Raw genomic sequence first — 12,584 nt, 5'->3', positions numbered from 1 at the left:
ATTTTGGTAATTTCTGTGGCATATGGCAAGCCTCATGCATTTTCTCTTAGCTAGATACTTTCTTTTAAAAGGCTCTAAATTTCTTCACCAGTTTTTAATCATGCTTGTGTTATTTACTATCAGCTTATAGTTTAGAGCAGCTGAAAAGGGAAGAAAGATACTTAAGAAGAAAATGTATGACTTGCTTCCCAAAGGCTAGAAATGGCAGATAATCATCTGGTGTGGTTTAAAAATATGTACAGTAGAGAATGGGCTTTATGCCAAACTGATAGAAGACTACAGCTGATTCAAAAAATAACTGGAGATTGGAACTTTAGACATATCAAACTCTTAATTTATTTCCAAAAATAACCGTGGAAGGACATGCTTTGTTCTTTTTATAATAGCTTTTGTGTTTTTCTTAATTCCTGATAAACGCTGACATCTTGCTCTATGTTAGAGAGAACGATTTAATAGTCCTAAAGTGAAATGGTTAGTTAGCATGGAAGTGGCCCAAAAATATAACAGTAAAGGGAGGTGTTTTCCATTTGCACCTTAGAATTTGATGAGAGAAACTGGGTATGTAAAGCTGCTGTTGTTATTTTGTAACCCTGCTAGCCAGCTATTGAATGAACTGAAGGACATTTTGAGCTGTTTGCTAACTTTGTTCACAGATTCATCTTTCAGTTAGTTCTGCATTTGCTCATTTTTAATGCAGGGGCGATTTTTACTCATTTCTGCATCTGTGGAACATTGAAAGAAAATATGCTACAGAGTACTCAGCAGTGAAGATGGTCTTTGAGTATTGGAACTGTGACCTGGATGAACCTTGTGCTGTGCTGTGGGAGAGGGGGGAAACATGTATTTGCAGAGTTATGGGGAAGACGTTATTCAGTTTAGTTTAGTTAGCATCAAAAGCAACAAAGTAATTGCTGAAAAAAAGCTGGCCATGGAGACAAATGGTTTTTTTTTTTGAAACTTCTTCAGGCATTTTTGGTTTGAGACTTGTTGGATTTTGATTCATTTTCAGGCAAGCCTTTGCAGGTTGGATAAGTCTAAGTCCGGTTCCTGTGTTTGTGAGCCTCTCAATTTTCACCTTTCTCCTCTATTTCCAGACTGCTTTGTCTTATAGACCAACTTGTTACTCAACACAGTCTGCATGATGACAGTTCCCTGATCATCATAATTGAAGTGTATATGAACACTTTGCTAAAAGACTGTTTTTACTCTATTATTATTATTATTATTTGAAAGTAGAGTCAAGAATTGGAAGATTTTTCATGTTCTGAAATGATTTTTTTTCTTTCGCTTCAAATGAGGCAAATGAGTTTAGCTTTTGTTTTGTTTGCACTGATTTGAATACATGAAGACGTGGTACTTATATTAGGGCAGCAGAGGAGTTGCCAGTAATGAAGATGGTCTGTCATTTTAACTGTGTGGGTGCTTAATCATTTTCCATAATAATACTTAGCTTTAAAGTACTAAAGAAAAGGAATTCCTATAAGAGCACAGTGTTCTTCTGCAGACCAGGAAACATGGTGTCTCTTACATAATGTAGTTGCTGCTCTCCTCTGATGCCTTAATTCTGAGTACGTAATTATGAAAAACTATTTCGACTTAAATTCTGCTTTTCATCTTTTGTCCTCAGAACACTTTAAAAAGAGGGCAACATGACAGAAACAAGAGATGAGGCACAAAAAATTGACAAATCCCAGCCAAGTTAACTCAGCATGTCTACAACAGAACCAAGAATAAAATTCCAGTCTTACAATGCCCAGGCCAGGGCTCTGCTTCAGGCCAGCGGTCCTTGAAGTGTATAGGTCATGCTCCTACTCCCCTTCCTCCTTGCTTTCTTCATCCTCTCCACTACCCTCACGGCTGGTTCTTCACATACTCCCAACCCTGTTGTTTGCTCACTGCACTCTTTAGACCAGTCCTGTGTCCTTCTATTCTCCCTGCACCACTATCTTCCCGCCATCCTTTCCCCTTCCTCTTTCCATAGCTGTTGGTGTCACACTGCCACAGCCTGCAGCCATGGTGCCCTCAGTGATAACTGTGCCAAAATGACAGCAACGCTCTGCCTGTGACTGACTGACAAAACCCCAAGGTGAGCAGTAGAGAAGCCAGTGAAAGCCTTGGAGTACATGCTTTTTGTATGGAGATGTTTGGGCCCGAAGTACTTGCATACAGTTTTGGGAGTGCTGAGGTCTGGAAGCCTGACCTGCTCAGCCAGGGCCAGGAAACTCATCTTCCTGTGTTTTATGTGATAAGCAAAGCAAGTCAAGAGCTGCAGTTCCTGGATGTGCTTTGTAATTTGAGGCTGAATTTGAATTTAACTATTGCTCTTGATCACAAGCAAGCATTCATATTCCCATAAGAGAGAAAGGGTGCACCTACAGTCCTAGACGAGGGCAGAAGATTTGGGGCTTCTGAACCGACAGGTGTTTTATGCCCAAATTCAAATAGATGAGCAACTTAAAAATAACCTACATAATTGAAGCATCTTCACAAAGTGAAGTTAGTTTGTGTGAGCAGAGAGGCGAAGTTGCTTTCAGTGTATAAAGCAGAGCGGGGTGCTGCTGTGCTTTGAAACCGTGAAGAGGATATGCAAAGTGGCAGGCTAATAACTGTGCTTGGGATTGCCTCAGGATGTCTTTCATAAGCTGCTCAGTTCTCAGTTTCTTTGTGAGTGTCCTTGCCTTCTCCCTGCTTGCCCTCTGTTGTATTTCAGTCTTCTCATTTGTCCTAGCAGACATTTGTTTCAGTGATGTATTTTCTTCTTGGACCTGAAACTTTAGGGAGAAAGAAGGCAATTTATGTGAAGAACAACTTTATCCAGATTAATGACTGCTGCATATGACTGTTACCACAGTGGTAGTAGCTGGATTCTTTTTGGAGTGGGGGAGCAGAAACCACTCTTCAGGTCCACACTGTCAGAAGCGGTAGCTGTGGAGAGTGCTTTGCACATCTGGGCTGCCCACGAAAAGAAGGGCAGCTGCACATGCAGGAGATTTGGCTGGGATGAGCTGCCTGTGATAGACAGTAGACCACGGTGAGCGCCAGTCGGAGGGAGCATCAGTATTGAGGCAGGCTCAGCTGGCTGGGTGTCCATTGCTGGGAGATGAGGTGCCAGGGGAAGAAACCTGGATGTTCACTTCCAGCAAGAAAAGGGCAGAGTGCAGCTCAGCTGCTGACTGTGCTACTGCTTTTACCGTGGGTGACATGAGAAGCAGTTGGTGGCATTATTGCAAGTGTGAGGCCAGAATCCAGCCACGTCTTAATCCTTTTATTAAAATATATACCCACTGTGATGGGAGTGAGCATGTTTGAAGAGTTTATGTTTTAATAACCAAGAAAACTTCTTTAAATGTAAAGCAGCTTGTATACTCTGTGAAGTTTCTCATTGGACTTGGTGTCAGGATTTGGAGCAGCAGATCCTACTGAAACTTTCCAGTTGTTGGTGCTGCTTCTTTAGTGCAAGGGGAAGCAGTAGGGTCTTAAGCTGCAGAGCATCTCTTGAGGAGCACCAGGTAGGAAGTGTCATTGAGTTTCTGAAGGGTTTACAGAGGGTGCCTGAAGGCACAGATACCTTGAATTAGAAAAAGGAATACTGAAAGGAAGATGGGATTGTAGGTGTGGTAGTGCAAAAAGTAGCACAGAATTACAATTGCCTTAGGCCACGTGTACCCAACCTGTTCAATATAGCTAAAGCTCATATATATGCAAAGCACTGCAGAAGGGGAAAACCTATGTGGGATTTACAAGGCTGAATTGTTCATGTTCCTTATTATGGTAATGAAGAATTTGAGCAGCCTTCACACTGGGCCCTTGAGTTCTAGCATTAAATAAAAAATGTGGGAAATCTATTTCTGGCTTCTTAACATGCTATAAGAGGGGAAGCTGTTCATTAGACAATTTTTGGGTCCTGGATTAACCTGGATCTTGTCTCTGAAGATAGGAAAACTGTCCGTTCATCAGCTGTGAAAAACAGCTTAATGACAGTAGGAGAAAAATACTTCTTAGGAGAGAGGATAGTTGACTGCAGTAGAAATTGAGTACGTACTGTTAGAAAGCTTCTTTGTGGTCCTTCATCTAATTATGTTCAAGTTCACATCATCAGCCTTTCTCCTGTTCCTAAAACACAGCTGGAGGTCTCCTTCATTCTTCTTTTGTAGTAGTTTTATGAAGACGAAGTCCAGCTGCAGTTGGTTTTTGTTGTTGTTGCTTATATTTCAGCACTTACCAGAGCCATTAGTATTTCTTATGTTTTTGTTTTGTTTTAGTCTCTACTTTCTCCAAACTTTAGGGACACTGTTCCATTTTCATTCTCTTCTGCAGCCCCAAGTGCTATAGCTTCTGTCTGAAAGGTTTCTAACTCTTTTAAAGAGCTTCATGTGAGGATAAAGATGTATCCTTCATTCAAGAAAGTACTTCTCCAAAATGTTGTTGACACATAGTCCATAGCTGTCATTTCCAGGATCTAAAGTGAAACCCAATGTTATTGTGTTTCTTGGTTCTTGCTGCTGCATGTTTTGTGTGGCAAATAAAGCACTACTTGGGTACCTGGATTTCTTTCAGGGTTTTGTATGAGGTGGACTGCTGTGGCTCAATGAAGAACAAAGGAACGATGAGGTCCAAAAAAGTAAGAAACTGAATTCATTTCATCAGCTAAAAAGACAAACTTTTATTATTCTTGGGGAGGGAAAAGGAAGATACCTAGATAATTATAGAGCTTTTTAATCTTTCCTCTTAAAATTACTAATGATGTGAATTCTTCAGACATTGGTTGTATCAAGTGTTTGCAGGCTTCATTTATTATCTACTAACCCAAGTTAGTGTTTCAGAACCAAAGCAATACCAAGCTTTTCTCCTACAGTTCTGTTGAGAACACTGTATTTATTCAAGGTTTTAGAAGCAAGTCTCTGGAAACCCCTGATCACTTCTGAAAAGGATTCCCTTTAACACTATACAGCAGGCACTGAAACCATGATACAAAATTTATTTCATGCTAGAATTGTTTTGCATAACATTGTGCATGCATTTTTACTCAGTACTAAATTGCATACAATGCTGTTGTCTTGTTTCTTAAACTTTGAGACAATTTATACTTGAGTATTTTCCTGATTTTTGTACTATAAGTCCCAGTTTTAAAATAACACCTTTTTCTTTTTTAAAAATTCATACTGATTACTTAATATGAACAATTTATGAAGGGTCTTTACGTTGGATCTATACATCAATAAAATACAACATAACCAGAGCTGGAAAATTAAATCTAGACCAGCTGTTACTGTCAGGTCCGAAGGAAGATCCCATGTGTCACAAGCATGCCAACAAAAACAGACAGAAAATAGTTTCTTATTTTTATACACGTCTAGTTGGATTAAAAGTTCTTGATTTCCATGTCGGTGTGATGATCTGTGAAGGCGTGGTCAATATGACCCATGTCTGCCTGATTGCACTTTTTAAAACCATTACTCTGTATCTCGTATACAAAAAGAAGCGATCCATAGCAAAGAAATGTACAGTTTTATGTTTTACATTTTGGCTACAACAATGTATGTAAAAGTAAAGAGCTTTGAAAGAAAATATATAACTTTGCTTTTTTTTTTTTTTTTTTTTTTTTTTTTTTCTCCTTAAAGTTAATCATACATTTGCAGTGTTTCTTGTTTTTTTTTTTTATTTTATTTTTTTTTATTTTTGTCTTCATGCAATTCATGCTATGGAACCAAAAAAAAAAAAAAAAAAATAGATTAAGGAAAAAAAAAAGAGATCTTCTACAGTTTTGTTACGTTTTGGCCGTAGAAAAAGCCTGCATCTCTAGTACAACTCCAGAACCACGAAGAATCATCCATAAAACCTGCATGGAGCGAGTTAACTTTGTCCAAATGAGAAGGTCTTCTATGCCTGCACAGTTCCACACAGATGTTTATTAGCCATCAATGTTCATCTCCATCTTGCCTTGTCAGGTCACTCTGACTGCCTCTGTTGGCATATATTTAGCAATGACTGGACTTTCTTTGCAAAGATCTGCATGTAAAGAATACAATCAGTACTTGAGCTTCTTCCCTGTGCTTTTCACATCAAGCTCGGCATCTTAGTTTTAAAGGAAGGAGGAAAAGGTGAAATAGCTACATGCAGAGGCAGCCATATTCTTCTTCAACAGGGTTTTTTTTCCATGCAGTCAGCCAGACTGAGACCTCTCTACAGTGTGTCTGAGTATTGCTTTCAGCTTAAGATAGGCGCCCATGCAAAGTTTCATCCTACTGTGCTTGTTTGCTCAAACTCCTGCAGGGTTCCTATGGCTCAAAAATATCCTGAGAAAAGCAAAATCTTCCATCGTTGGCATGTTTCAGCATCGACTCTATGCCTAACCCATTCCATACCGAGCCAGTAGATCCGCCATTAGCCACAATAAGCATAACTAGCACGATGCACCAGGAAGGAAGCTATCTGGTGCATCTACCCTTCATCCTACGTACTGATACCATGCAGCACATTATGGCCCACCAGTACCACGTGAATGGCCTGCCTATTGTCATCTGAGTGCAATTTAGGAGTGTTGTCACCTAGCATCAGTAGTAACACCGTTCCCAGCAGGTGCTACTGTGAGACATTGCATCTTCAGACTTAGTCACCTGGATTATATGCAACATAGCATAGGCTAATTGAAAATAAAGCTTTTTAGACCATTCTCTGCTACTGATCCATGCTACAAAATAGATGGGATGGGAGACCAAGAACGTCTCACTGGACTAGGAGAGCTGTAGGGCGCAGACACTGAGGATAATCCTATCGCTTTTCCACTTATGCCAGCTATGCTGTTAAGGCTCCGTGACATTTCGTAACCTTCATTTAAAAGAAAAATGCAAAGTACAGCATTGGATCAATGACAGAATGGACTAAGAATGAGGTCAACATTGTAGCCAGTTCAATAGCAACTGCATGCACAGACATGCTAGAGTAGTATCGCTTGCAACTTGACTCACTTGGCCACTGAAGTAAAGAACAAGTTTTAGAAAAACAACAAGAAATCATTTTTCAAGGATAATTGCTGTGAAATTGATCCTACAGGCAGCGATGTGGTTATACCCTAAAACAAAGTCAGTAGGAGGGGGATTTTTGATGTCTCAATCATACACTCACGCATACCATTCCCTGTCACCTCATGCATTTTGACCTCAGGCAGAATTTAGATTTCTGGTAGCTCTGGGGAAGGAAGATGAGAGAGAGAGAGGGGAAAAAAAAAAAAAAGGCAGCAAAATCCATGTAATTTATTTTGTTGCTATAGAGATACTACTCCTTTGTTCTCAGCATTAAAAAAAAAAAAATTAAAAAAAAAATTGCATGCTTTTTTTCCCTCCCCCACCCCCCACCTTTGTCAGACATGCACGTAAACAGCTCAGCAAGTGTACAGAGAGTTGCACAAACTATGGGTGAAATTCTGTTGGAACAACAATTAAGATGCTCTCAACGTGTTTCAAACAGGCCAACAATATGCTGACGTATATTACTCTTTAGCCAACCAGCCTCTGTTTCATTCAGTAACGAGAGGCAGTTGCAGTGCATCGTGAAAACCATACATTCCTCATCCCAAAGGATGTGCCATTTGGAGTGTTCCCCTGATCCACTGGAACCACCCAAACTCGCCCAGGCTGAATGAACGCGGCCAATGCTTATCCAATACAGAATCAAGTAAAACACTTTGCTACAAAGGTAAATTTAAGAGGTTATACTTTCATATGAAAGTGTTGTGGTCCAACTATATCTTTGTTGATGATAAGCTTTAAACTTATAAATACATACACTATCTATAACTGGCATTTACTATAACTATTGCCCATCATACAATGGCACATGGGAATTCTATACTCCATACTCAGCGTATGGTTACGTCGTACAATCTTTGAAGTTTTAAAATAATGACTGTATCATATACTATATACAGTACACCAGTGATAAACACTGATTTGAAGAGACAGACCTTTCCAATTTCCCCATTTCTTACTGACTTTTATGCATATGCATGTCATTCTAATTTTGGTTTGTATGGTTTCTTCAGCGTAAGTAACTTAAACAAAACGTAGCCTGTTTTAAGAAGGGAAGGTATTTTTTTTCATTCAGTTTGACTTCTTGTCACTATATGAATGATTCTGGCCATAATGAAACTAAAATGAAATGACTCCTGAGAGATCTGTAGCTGTCAGAAGTCAGAGAAACTAACTAGTAATGATTTATTTATGAAAAGAAAGTGATTTTAGGTGAATTATTTTGCAATTGAAGACACCTGTGCTAACAGATGTTCTTGTGTGCTTCTCTTCCTCTGTTGAGCAAAACAGCGATGAAGATCCAAATAATTTCCTTTAGTGCTCTGTTAAGGTGGCCGAATAATCATTTGATGTTTCTTGAGGATCTTTTGCTTCTGCGTTTTAACTTTTTTTGTCTGCTACCTCCCAAGTATTTGCTCCTCAGAGTCTGTAAAATCTATGAGCTTTTAAAGCGGCAAACTTTTGTTGCTGTCAAATGCTAACTGGCCTCTCCTTAGAGAATGGGCTAATTTGAGGGCACTGTGGAGCGTTCTCCACTGAAGCTCACTGCACTGAAGCTTACTGCACCAGTTAGGGTGGAAGTCTCAACTGTCTAGCATAGCTGCAAGGGGTAGTTACAGCTCTTCAGGCTTTTCTTTCTGAAAGAAATAGGTTAGAAACTCCAAATGCAGACATCAGGTGGTGGTTTCCAGCCCAAACGTGCATCTCTACAGCAAGCGCACTATTGCGTGCTAGAGCTATAGCTGACTTTTTCTTATTCGTTTAAAACGGTTGCTAACTACATAGTTACAGGACCCCAGCTACATACCCTTTCTTATTCCTCCATCAGGCGGGCAGGGATATTCCCCGGTTGATAAGAGGAAGCAGGGTCCATATCTCTCCCGAGTGCCAGAGCGGGTAAAGGGCAGGCCCTCATCAGGCGTAATAGCCTGGTCTATGTGGGGACAGTCTTCGTTTGCCAGCGCCGCCTTGGCCACCTCACCATTCAGTTTCGAATCTTCAAACATATAAGCAGAAGGCTATTGAAACACTATGCACTGTTTATTAGTTCCAGCTGCAAATTAAGGGTTCACAGCTAACGAGTTCTATAGCGACACTATAAAAGGTAGCACGTCTGTCCTAGACACTGCGTTCGTGTGCACTGCACCAAAATAAAATAAAGTCTGTTAAGTGGGAGGAGAAACAAAACGTGATCGCGTTAGGTGTGACGGCCGCCGCCTGTACTTCCGCATAGAGGGGCAGTTTCGGAAACGGGCCTGCAGTGGTTCCTAGTCCTGCGAGCAGAAGACCACGGTTAGAGATCGGATCATGTTTTTGCATGACGACAGATGGTGCATGAATGACCTGCTCGTCATGAAGCCTACTGTCGCTCAGAGCTTGGGAGAGGCAGTGGACTGTGAGTTGTGTTTGAGCATTTGAGTATATTCTGTTTATGCTGATTTATGCCTTTGCGCAATATTCCCAGAGGGAAAAATCCTTGCTTTTTTCCCTCCCTGAATTTACCCCAGGTGTTTGAAATATTATTTCTGATATCAGTCGTGCAGAATGGCTGTACACGTTTTAGACACACAGAGTACATTAAGTATGGGAATAAGACAGCAGAACGTGGATTTGAAAAAAAAATCAATTTTCTGACGTTCTCATCTGAAACATGCACAGTATTTGCAATGCCAGCACGGGACACTACATATAGAAAACACTACAGCAGGCCATGAATTTAGAAAATGGATGGAGTCAAATTTATGCTTGGCTGTAAATAATGAAAATAGAATGTCAGATTTGCCCATTTTGCTCCACACATTCCCATGAAGATAGACTGAGAAGAGTACTTTTTTCTCTGTGTGACTTGTATGACGTTTGTAAAACAATTCAAAGTGCTATTTAGTGTAAGATTTACTTTAGAGTATAAAGTGCAATTTGGTATATTGAGAATATACTCGAAAGATGGCACAGCTCAATAAGAGTATTTTGGTGGAAGGGAGGAAAAAACAGTCCAGGTGTGCTTTCTGAAGTTTTCCAAAAGCTGAGACTCAGTAACTGTAGGCAGCATCCTAAACCTTGGTTGCACAATGCTTATTAACTAGAGACTGTAAGGCAATGGGTGGTCCTGCAAGTCTTTAGAGAAAGATAAAGTCAATAAGTAAACTTAATTCCAGTGCCTCTTCTAGATTTACATACTGTCTCATTCTGAATGCTACATGATACTGTTATTTATTTTTCAGTGACTTTGAAGCCAAGTAATAATACAAGACCAAAAGAGAAACGGCATTAGGTGGGGCTCAGAGATACAATTCCTCTGGTGTCAGATGGACAAGACAGATGAATAATAGGCAAAAGCCTTTTCAAACAACAGTTGAGTGCACACACACACACACACACACAGAGATGTATACAGCATGTGCTATATACATCTATCCCTGTGCCAGTAATTGCATTCTATGCATTTACTTTTATTTGGATGTCACTGGTTTGTCATTACAGGAAAGAAATAGTCTGTTCTGCATATCTCACCTCTGCCTCCTTTCTTCTCCATGTACACTTAGCTAATTATTTCCCCATAGAGAGGTAGTAACATTTTCTGTCTCTCAATATATTTTAAAAACCTGAAAAAAGCTACAGGGGCATTCTGTTGTTTGTAGATGTTTGCAATGAATTGCAATTCCTTTCTGTTTGTAATACTGCTATTAAGTACTACTATCAGCACAAAAGCCTGGCACGGCTGCCATGGTAACCGTGACACTGCAAGTACTGAACTGTTGCTTTTAATATCACATAACTGTGTTTTGGGAGAACTGCTGGCCTTTTGGGGATGAGCGAAGCGCCGGGCTTCTTCATAAGCTTCAACTGCTACAGGCAGATAGCTGTAATCCTACAAGGAGCGAGGCACTGGCATCTCTGAAATCCCCACTGCCACATTTGAGCCTGGGTTTGTAAACTAAGTGGTTAGTGATGGGACTGGCACTGGTCTGTTTCTGGAGCTCAAAACACCTCTGAGAAGCCTGCCTATGGGTCACTCTGCTTGCTAATAGCAGCCATCAGTCCTTATGGAAGCAGCTTTCTGGCTCTATTGTGCTCACTGACAAGAAAGTTGACCTTGGAATTTATTTCTTAAGATGTGTCATACATTCCTAGCAACCTGAGCTGTAAGCTGCTCTTGTGGCCTCCTCAGGGCCCTTTAACACTGATGAATTTTTCTCTGTATTTGCTGCTGAAAGTCTGCAACTTTTTTGTTTTAGTTCTGCTGAATAGAAAGAGAACAAAGTAGCTGGTGATGTGCACAGATCATTAAGCTGAACCTCAAACATCCCTGGGGTTATTCCATGCATGGGCTGTGCCCTAAGGACCACATTCTGGACAGCCCTGGTCATCTTCAAGAGCAGTTTTTTCCAAATACTTAGGAAAGAGTTAAATTACCAGCACAGAAAGCTGCACATGTAAGCAGATGTTAGGTAGAGTAGCTTTGTTCCAAACCACTCTCTGCAGCACCTAAATCAGTAAAGGCTAGACTCAGGCATCACATGATGTCTAATAACTTATGCAAATAGAGAAAACCTCTCTGATGTCATCTGTCAACAGTGAGAAGTTTTCATTGGTTTCATTAGCAGACCCACATGCTGAACAGTTTCAGGTATTAAGTCTAAAGATGGAATGAAATTATATTATTTAGGTTGATTTCTTAAGTTTTGATTTGTTCTTTCCAAGATTGACCTGGGCTTTGAGAGGACTCTAGACAAGGCAAAGATCCTGAAATAATTACTGTCTGGTGACTATCAGCAGAGTTATACCAATGACAACAACTTCTAGGCACTTAAAACTTCACACACTTGATTGTGGCCTACCAGATTTATGAGTCTTTCCATCCCCGTTAGCAGAATTGAATCTAGGCTTGTATAACATTTTTGTAGGCTTGTATAACATTTTTCCTCTTTGTATCATATACTATTTCATGAAGAAAAGCTGGTGTTATCGTCTCTGTTTTACAGATGGGTAAAACTACCCTGCAGTGAAACGACAAGCCCATTGCTATGTAAGAAGTTATTTACAACAAAATCTTCTGACTCCCAGCATGGAACCTTATCTTCATAATCATCCTATCTGCGAATACCTAGTTAACTGCACCAGCTTAAAACATTCTCCTGCAGAGATTTGGCTTAGAGGCTGAAGAAAGTATTCAGCAGATCTCCCAGGTGTGTAGTTTGTTTCACAGCTACGTCTGTATGGTTTCCATTTGATTATTTTATTTAACCTCCTCCTTCCTGTTTTCTCGGCTTCCATTTGCAGAAAACTAAGGTTGAAATGCCTCAGGTATTTTCAAGCAGACAAAGAATTTTAAATTGGGGGGGTGTTCTGAAAAAGACTTAGGATAATTTCTTTTGCTTAATGTGAGAGAAGCACTGGAGAGAGCATCCACGCACTAGTGCACAACTTGTCTCTTTGCTCATAGCATAGGTTACGAACAATTACGAATACACCAATTGCAACTAGTAGATTATCACAGTCACCTTACTGGCTTTACTTAACTGGTTCTGTGAATTGCTCCAGGTTTACCAGCATTGT

At 40.1% G+C, this 12,584-nt stretch overlaps 2 protein-coding genes across 11 annotated transcripts in view; one reads left to right on the top strand and one right to left on the bottom strand.

Moving 5' to 3' along the window:
* Positions 1 to 12,584, top strand: part of TPH1 (tryptophan hydroxylase 1) — a 282,192-nt gene that overhangs the window by 158,557 nt on the left and 111,051 nt on the right. For all 4 annotated transcript variants that reach the window (XM_090140548.1, XM_090140539.1, XM_090140540.1 and 1 more), the window contains one exon: positions 12,011 to 12,214. The gene's annotated coding sequence lies outside the window, so the exon portion shown is untranslated. The remainder of the gene's footprint in view (positions 1 to 12,010; positions 12,215 to 12,584) is intronic.
* KCNC1 (potassium voltage-gated channel subfamily C member 1) overlaps positions 1 to 12,584 on the bottom strand; it is a 116,312-nt gene that overhangs the window by 10,994 nt on the left and 92,734 nt on the right. The window contains exons 3-4 of one of the 7 annotated variants that reach the window (XM_090140535.1): positions 8,836 to 9,024; positions 5,699 to 6,296 (exon numbers count right to left, since the gene is read on the bottom strand). The exons of 2 other annotated variants lie outside the window; for them this stretch is intronic. In XM_090140535.1, coding sequence (XP_089996661.1) covers positions 6,286 to 6,296; positions 8,836 to 9,024 — 200 coding nt within the window. In that variant the 3' untranslated portion in view covers positions 5,699 to 6,285. Of the gene's footprint in view, positions 1 to 5,698; positions 6,829 to 8,835; positions 9,025 to 12,584 lie in introns of those variants that run through there. 4 more of the 7 variants (XM_031614015.2, XM_090140534.1, XM_090140532.1 and 1 more) reach the window with 4 other exon arrangements.

The sequence above is a fragment of the Phasianus colchicus genome, chromosome 5, assembly GCF_987193195.1.
Source record: "Phasianus colchicus chromosome 5, bPhaCol1.hap1.1, whole genome shotgun sequence".
NCBI classification, from domain to species: Eukaryota; Metazoa; Chordata; class Aves; order Galliformes; family Phasianidae; genus Phasianus; species Phasianus colchicus.
Note: the sequence above shows the minus strand (reverse complement) of the source record. Positions and strands in the feature narration are given on the sequence as shown.